Source organism: Corvus hawaiiensis, chromosome 1, assembly GCF_020740725.1.
Source record: "Corvus hawaiiensis isolate bCorHaw1 chromosome 1, bCorHaw1.pri.cur, whole genome shotgun sequence".
NCBI lineage: Eukaryota > Metazoa > Chordata > Aves > Passeriformes > Corvidae > Corvus > Corvus hawaiiensis.
In genome coordinates, this window is record NC_063213.1 from 44,571,283 (window position 1) to 44,579,981 (window position 8,699).

Genomic DNA, 8,699 nt, shown 5'->3' on the forward strand with positions numbered 1-8,699 from the left:
TAGTTCAAAGAGTTAGTAGTGAAGCATGCCAAAAAATAACTGAAATAATATCAGCATGTCATTATTTAATGGCGTTAACCAATATAACACTGAATCTAGTCAATAAGTACAGAAAACACTGTATCATTTCTCTTTCTTTGAGACTGTACCCTTAAATTAGAGCTGCCAGCTGTCTTTCAACATGTGAATATGAACACTAGAAAAAAAATTATTCTGTGTCTTAGTTAAAAAGTTTTCTAGTGCATCTTTCCACCATGTCCTGGGTGAAAACTATAATAGTTTTTGTTACAAGAGGCAAGACACCACCCACATACCTTTCCCCTGGGAAGAGAAGTATATCATAGAATCAGTTAGGCTGGAAAAGACCTCTGAGATCAAGTCCAATCTTTGACTGATCATCACCTTCTCGACGAGATCAGAGCACTATGTGGCATGTCGTCTTTCTTTCAGGTACAATGACTCCACACCTCCCTGGGCATTTCATTCCAATGTTTAATTGCCCCTTCTGTGAAGAAATTCCTCCTAATGTCCATCCTGAAGTTTCCCTGGGGCAGCTTGACAGTAGATACACCTCAGATCCTTTTTAAGATGTGTGATGAGAAGCCCTTCCTGGGCTGCTGGGGCAATTGGCTCTCAGTTCTCCAGACTTCAAATGTAACACCTGGGGCTTCAAATGCAACATTTTTTCACAGTGGCCTTACAGCCCGGGTGCTGACAGGTATGGTGGTGTTCGCAGAATGTATCAGATACAACAGTCTCCACCTTCCTTCCTCCCAGAAGTTTCCTTTCAATACTTGCCACAGAATCACAGGGTATTCTGAGTTGGAAGGACCCACAAGGATCATTGAGTCCAACTCCCAGCCCTGCACAGGACACCCTAATGGTCACACCATTTGTCGGAGAGCATTGTCCAAATGCTGCTTCAACTGTCAGACTTGGTGCTGTGACTTCCCTGGGGAGCCTGTTCCAGTGCCCGACCACCTTCTGGGTGAAGAATCGTTTCCTCATATTCAGCCTAAACCTCCCCTGACACAACTTCAGGCTATTCCCTTGGGTCCTGTCACTGGTCACCAGAGAAAAAAGATCAGTGCCTGCCCCTCCTCCTCCCCTTGTGAGGGACCTGTAGACTGCTATGAGGTCTTCCCTCAGTCTCCTCTTCTGCAGGCTGAACAAACCAAGTGACCTCAGCTGCTCTTCACACGGCTTCTCCTCCAGACCCATTGCTGTCTTTGCTGTCCACCTCTGGAGGACAGTTTTTAATAGTTTGTATCTTTGTTATATTGTGGTGCCCAAAAGTGCACGCAATATTTAAAGTGAAGCCACACCAGTGCAGAGTCGGCTCCATTTTTATGAGTGACCATTGGGTCACTTTTGTTCTGGAAGAGCTGAAAGCCCCAACTCTTGACTCACTTATCATTTTGCAAGCCCGATGACCCCATAGCTCCGGCAGGTGGGCTGAGACGGGGCCTGGCCGAGGAGGGAAGCCGCCTCTCCTGCTCGCCAGCCCGGCGCGGATTCCCTCCCCAGCCCAGCAGCCGGACAGACGGCCGGACAGACGGACCGCCAGAGAAGGGCGGGGGCCCGGAGAGCTCGCTGCCCCGCCGCCCCCGCCACCTGCCGTGACAGGGGCGCCGGTAGGGGGTGCTGCCGCCCGCTCGGCCTGAGGGCGCAGCGGAGCCGGGCCGGGGCGGGGGGCGCGGGAGGCGCCCCAGCAGCGCGGACACCGGCACCCACCGGCGCTGCGCTCCGCGGCGCTGCCCCCGCTCACCCAGCCAGGCCCAGGTACCCCCTCCCGCACCTGCCCCCCTCCACCTTTGCCGCCCGCCGACTCCTGAGGGCTTGAACCACCTCCCGAAGGAGGCTGGTAGCGTCCCTGGCTCTGAGGAACGGGGGGTGTTCCCCACGCAGTGCGGGGAAAAGCGCTCTCCTGACCCGGAGCGGGGAGTTCGATAGGAAAGATGCGGGGTCTAGAGGAGGAGAGATGCCGGGTTTGGAGGAGGAGAGGTTCGGAGGGGCGCGGCGGCGGGGAAGGAGGCAGGTTTTCCCCCAGAAGTGAAATAGGGTGTTTTACTTACAACGGGTGTCGTACCTCAGGCAGGTCCCGGCGCAGCGCGATCCGCTCGCTGAGCACCTCGTTAAAGCCGTGGGTGTCCAGGCCGAGCGGCCGCTCCCCCGCAGCAGCTCCTTGCCCATCCTGCAGGGGAAGGGACAGCGGCTGGGACTCGGGGTCCCCCTCTGCCTTCCTCTCCGGCCGCCTGCTCTGCTGCTTCACCATGCGATAGCCCTTCCTGGCCTTGCTGTGGTTCCTTTTGCCGGTGGGCGACACGACGGCCATGATCAGCTCATCCTCCCGCAGGGAGATGAAAGGCGATAGACCATCCAAAGGGTAGTACTGCTGGCTCTCCTCCTGGGCTTCCAGCATCTCTTGGGTCTCCACAAAGTCCATCTGATACCCTTCCCGGGGGTTGAACTCCACAGGCTGGAAAGTCCCTTCCTTGCTCTGGTTGCTGGGTGGTGGATTCAGCGTTGTAACCATCAGTAGCAAAAACCCCAGCATCAGAAACAACAAGAGAAACTGCAGCTTACGTGATCCATATCTGCACTTCTTCCTCAAGAACATACTGTTGGTGACAAAATGATACAGATGGTCATGTTAAATATCACTTGGATCTTCCTCAGATTCCAGTCCTCGGGTTGCACAAAAGCCCTGGTTTTCACTATCTGCCAAGAGGATTTTTTTGCTCCCCTCACATTTCACTGATGGCATTTCATGCTTTCCTCTCTATTTACAGAAAAAAAAAAAAAACACTACAACATTCCTATTAATATTGTACTTACTGTAGTAAAACGTAGCATGGATCCAGTGAGATAAAGTAGATCCTTTATTATACGGAGTCCCAGCTTAGTTAGGAAAGTACATGCTTTGCTGATTAAAAGAGTAACTAAATCTTTGGGGCTTTTTTCCCCCTTTTAAAATTCTAAGTCAAAAGAAATCCCGTTTCTCATAGTTCCTTTCTAGAGTAGATCCTGCTTCTTCAAAGTTTCCAACTGCTGCCTGGATTGAAGCACTGTATCTCTGAAAGCAGATCTGACAGCTCTCCCCCGTTCAGAGGCTTCAAGTTAACTGTGATCAACAGATGAGAAGTAGTCGGTCCCTGACTTTGTTTCACACATAACTACGGCACTCAGTCAGGAAGCAGTTTGCCAGACATAATACAGAGCAATGTGTGCGTCTTTCTCTTGGTCCTAATGCCCTCACTGTGCTTGTCCTATCAAATCAAAACTTTGCAAAAGCTGTAAGAGGTGAAATACAAGAAGCAAAACATTGTATTAGAAGAGAAATCAAGGCACACCACAGATTACTGTACTTCAGAATAGCTGTATTAAGCTGAGAATGTGCAGAGCGAGAATCAAGAATTTTATAAACTGAATAAAAGATGGAGAGCACATGTTTTATTTAAGGTTAGATTTATTCATATGATAATCCAATAAATATTTACAGCTGTAGGGATTTTAACACTGACATAAGGGTGGCAAATTATCACCTGGCAGGCTGAAGTTGTCTCCTCATCCATAAATTTGGTATTGCAGGGCAAGCAGCACTTCAAGTTTTCATTAGTCCAGAAATAACATGTGTAAAAGCCTGGGCTGGAACAACAGCCACTGACACTGAGAGAAAACAACAACTTCTGTGATTAAAAGGGGAGCTCAGTCTCTGAGGTCTGTTTGCTAATACTGCTGGCATGGGTACTACTGAGCATGGACTGTGGCATTTTTTGCTGTGAGATGAATGCTTGTCCAATGGGAGAAGGAGTGAGACAGTCCACGTGCTGCAGCATCACACGCCTCTTGGTCTGGCAGAGTTCAGGGATGGATGCAACTCAGGTGTTACCAACCCTTTTGATGCTGGGGGCATGGGATGTGGTGTTTCTCCTGTCTTGCAATATTTGATGAGCAGAAAGCTCCTGCTCCAGGAGGCATGTGATTACTGGAGAATTTCCACATTCACAGATTTTAAAAAACCCTACATTTTTAGACATTATAGCTAAAAGAAAAGCCTGAAGACAGGAATGCAGTGTACTCTAAGGAAGGATGGTATACAGCACCTTAAGAGTGCTGGAGGCGCACAGTGTCTCACTTCTGTGTGCACTCCCCTAAGCAGCTTATACAGAATGCCTTGAGGGAGTGTGAATGGTCTACTGTGTCTTGGCACCTTCCCTACATCAGCTGTTCTTTAAAATATACAGAGCTGCTTTAATCATGTCTTGGGCAGAAGGAAGATTGAGCCAATATTTTGATACTTCACCATTGTATGTGTCTCCCTTTTTTTAGCTTAAATTCACACAAAAGTAACATCCCAGCTCACCTTCAGACCTGAGAATATTACTTTTTATCCTGCTTTTCATAGGGAAAAAGAGGTATTGGTGGCTTCAATTCAATGGGGAAGCAGCACATATTTGCATTTAAGAAATCTGAGATCGAAAGCACTCATTTAAATAACATCGTTTCAGCCATAGAAAGACAAAATGAAATGGAAATTAAGAGACCTGTCTGAGATGCTCTCCAAAAAGCTGGCATAGCGACTTGCAAAAGGTTCAATTCCACAAAGTCCCATTATCAGGCACACAGAATAAAATTAAATTAAAAGGAGAAATTTAAGAGTGTCTGGAATAAATAGGAGAAAGCATTACTTTCTTCTTTCCTTTTTTAACTTCCTGGGCTACCCGAGTATTTTGATTTAATTTAATTAATATTTTTTCCCTGCCTAAAATATTTTAAGAAGATGCTGTAACAAGTCTGATCAAGATAATTCTAGCCTGCAGTAGTAATCGCTGTATAAATTCTGTCCTGGTTTGTTCTGTATTGCTGAGCAAATCCACCAGGGTCACTCATGCAGCTGAATTTCAGCTACAGATGAAAAGAGACCAAATTAACAGATTTACAGCAATCTTGGACACTTTTGGGACAGAGCTGATAGCTAACATTATCACTGGAACATATGAATATGCAATCCAGCCTTTTAATATATCCTGACCACTTTAACAAAGAAGAAATGAACAACTACAGAAGATGTTTGTTCAGTCTAGTCAATTAAAAGTGCAAGTATAAAATTCTGGGTGACACACTTCCATCAGCCTCTGTTCCCTCTTCTGCACAACAAGCCTTCCTGAACCATTTCCCATCAGTCTGTTTTTCAATCTCGTCTCTTAAAATTGTTGTTTTCCACTGTTATCATACAAAGGAGATATTGCCTTTCCAATGGATGAACCCCCCTTTAGTGTCTGAGAGGACATGTCTTGTTTCTTTCAATGCATTTGAAGAACAGCATCACTTTGTTATGACCTCCCCACATGGAAGCCAAGAAGACAACACCCACTGTATTTTTCTTTCTACTTCTGGTTACTCAAAGACATGCTACAAATTAGGCCCTTCACTGGGCCACAGAAGGGGTTGCTCCTCCTGCCTAGCTGTGGAGGATTCCCTCCTCCTAGGGTGCTTTCCTGTGCATCCTTTGATGGAAGAGGAAGGAGCACTGTGTGGCCCAGGCTCTACTGTCAGACCCAGAGCCATTGCTTTTTTCCTGAGGTCCAGTCTTTCAAGTGTGCTTCATGCAGGTAGCCCAGAAAGAGGCTGCCCACAAAAGGTATTGTTGTCCTTGGACTGCTGTTCTACAGCAGACCCTAGAGCTCCTCAGTCAGTGGGAAAGGAACCTGTTACAGGTTGTGCCAAATACTCCAGCAATTGCTCACAAAAAGGGCCAATTTGCAGTGTCAGTACTGGCCAGTGCCAATACTATGTTGACTTTCCTGCTGGTCAACCCATGCAAGAGCTGAAAGGCTTGTGTTCCTACCAGGCCTGCTCAGGTAGAGCCAGTGGTGTAACACCCAGCGTATAAATACCTTAAGCAAATGCAAATTATTGACTAATCCATTCCTTAAGAAAATACTCACCATCCTTCACAATTGTGCTCATTAATTGCCACGAGCTAAAACATAGAATCAAATCTAGGTCTTATTAATTCAAAAGGTATTAGGAAACACAGTTGCATTTTGCAGAGTAACAAAGCTTTCAGTCACTGTTCTGTAGCTTACTTACCCTTTCCTCTCTACCTCATTTTGGCTTGCATTTTTGTCCAAACCATTCCACATCACATACTTGTTCGATATTACGTGACAAGTTATGTTATCCGTACATGAAGAAACACCACATACTTTCAGTGTGCAGAGCCCGTGTCTAACTGCCAGAAAAATAACAAAGCAAGAACAAAACCAAGGCTGGATGGAAGAAAGAGCGTGTGGACAGGTCGTTACTTACTCTTTAATAAACATCTTGGATTGATTTACACTCCTGTGCCAAAAGCAGATGTGCCACTTCCATTTAAAGACTCAACACATAGCAGCACTCATGGTTTCATAGCTGCATGTATTATATGCCACAGCTCTTTCTGCTTGTAACAATGGCTTTATTTGCACAGATGTGAAGAAAGTGCATAAAATGAAACTGTTTACATGGTGCACAGGATTTGTGGTGGTTTTGTAACCAAGTAACTTTCCCCATTCTTCCAGAATATAATAAAAAATATGTATTTTTAGATCAGAAGAAGACATAATTTATTTGCAGGTATTGCAGGCAGTTTGTGTGCTTGGCATTGTAGCAAATATTGCTCATTCAATGACATTTTCTAATAGCAAGTTAATAATAAAGTGAACAAGATTCTGTGGAACTTGCTTTTGAAGGCTATAAAAGCTTGATAAAATCTGTTGAACACTGGCAGGGATTTTGGCACTTGCATTGTGATTTATAAGATGTTTGCCAACCTGTCAGTGAAGGAAATGAGTCTGAAATTCCATTTTTGCAAGATTTCTACTCATAAATCATGTCCCATGTAAAATGGAGCATGGAAGCCATGGACCTTTGCACTGCTTTGCAAAAGCAGTTCTGTGAGCATAAAGGTCAGCCGCACTGGATGGAAAGTAGAGAGAATATATATCACAGGAGGGACAGCTTCTGGATTTACTGCACCACAGCCTCTGGCTAACTCCGAAATGGTAGTTCTCAGGATGTTAAGGGCAGTACTGTGTACTCCATGCCTAAAACCTAGCCTCTAACACAGCCTTAGACAGCTACCCCCTATCTGTGAGGGATGAGAACTGTTGATCATCATTAACCCACCTAGAAAAGATACATCTGAAGTGCTGTGGGCAATACAGAGGCCATCACTACCTCCCGCCTCTTAATCAACCACCATTAATATCCTCAAGTTGGAGAGGGTTCTGGATACCTTCAATCCCTGGTACCCCAACCTAAGGTAATCTGAATCCAGTTTTGAACTGGTTGTGACTACTTTAGTGTCAACATCCTTCACTAGAACATCATCCTGCATTGACCATAAAATCTAACCCACCATTAGGGATAGTTGGACTAAATAGTTTGCTCTAAATTGCTGTAGCTTTGCAGGTGGAAATGGCAATAAGGTGATTTACTCTTTCAGAGTGGCTGACCTGGCCTCCTTGGCATTAAAAATGAAACAAATGACATAAGGGAAATGATCCTTCATGTAATATTAACACCAGTGGTGTTATGTCAAAGATAAATTCAGCCCTATGGATGGAAGGTCACAAAAAGGAGTTCCCCATGATGGGTTCCCCATGGGATCTCTGCCTGTAGAGTTTCATTTATGGTTAGAAATTTACTTCCATAGAATAGGCCATGAAACCATTTGCAAACAGAAATCTCAAAATCTGAGTGATACTAAAGGTACCCACAGCAAAGCCTTTTTTCCCCATCAAGGACTCTTTAGCTGGTGGGCAGCTTTAACTTCACATCTACCCTGTTTCTTCCTGCACATACAGATGGTACATAAATGGCATGTGTCTCTCAGAGGCTCTAAATACAGACAGCATTTAAAAACCACAATATTCATATGGAGAGCCTGTACCCATAGTAAGTATTTTTAGTTAAAATGGTGTCTAGTGAAGAGAAAAAGCTTTAAATGGGTCTGGCATCTCTTCACACATTTAAGCACTTAGTGACATGCGGTTACACACAGATTTCTCCTGTTTCAAGGCAATGGTCATCCACATCACCAAAGCTGGAAATTACCTTTTTTTATTCCTCCTAAACAGTTACATATCTGTGCATAGCTGGTATAAGAAATAGCTGCTCTTTAGTTACCGGCAGAGTATTAGAGGTTGGATTCATCGGGGAAGTTGGCACAGAGTATCGTGAGGAGAAGACAACATTTAATGAGAGTGTGAAGAGTGAATGATTTCACTCTTGCTGGGGGGGTTTCAGAGCTGAGTAAAGCACGAGTTAAGTCACTGCAGGTGTGCAGCTTAATGCCCTGCAGTTGGGTAGCAAATATACATGAACTGAGAGCAGAGAGAGCATGTTTGGGAATGTTATTGCAGTGGAGGAGCTGAAGTAAATGGATGGATGTGTGAGGTAAGGCTACAGTGGATATTTTTTTTTTGTGCTTTCATTTTTAATATGAGGAAAGCACAGAGCAAATGTGTAAAAAAGTAAGCTATGTGAAAGTAAGCTGTGTTAATATCACAGGTGTGTGAGTGGGACCTATGACTTCTCTCTATATCTCCCAAACAAGACTTACATTGTTTAACTGTTTCAGAGAGGAAAGTGGAAAATACTCATTTTTGCAAGCCTGTTTCCTTTATTATCTCTTTTTGTTTCTAAAATAC

General features: G+C 44.9%; 1 protein-coding gene across 2 annotated transcripts in view; it reads right to left on the reverse strand.

Moving 5' to 3' along the window:
• Nucleotides 1–3,731, reverse strand: part of GALNT15 (polypeptide N-acetylgalactosaminyltransferase 15) — a 31,839-nt gene extending 28,108 nt beyond the window's left edge. Inside the window, exons 1-2 of one of the 2 annotated variants that reach the window (XM_048302376.1) lie at nt 3,546–3,731; nt 2,076–2,621 (exon numbers count right to left, since the gene is read on the reverse strand). In XM_048302376.1, coding sequence (XP_048158333.1) covers nt 2,076–2,621; nt 3,546–3,571 — 572 coding nt within the window. In that variant the 5' untranslated portion in view covers nt 3,572–3,731. Of the gene's footprint in view, nt 1–2,075; nt 2,622–2,838; nt 3,238–3,545 lie in introns of those variants that run through there. The other variant, XM_048302387.1, reaches the window with a different exon arrangement.
• Nucleotides 3,732–8,699: the final 4,968 nt, after the last annotated feature.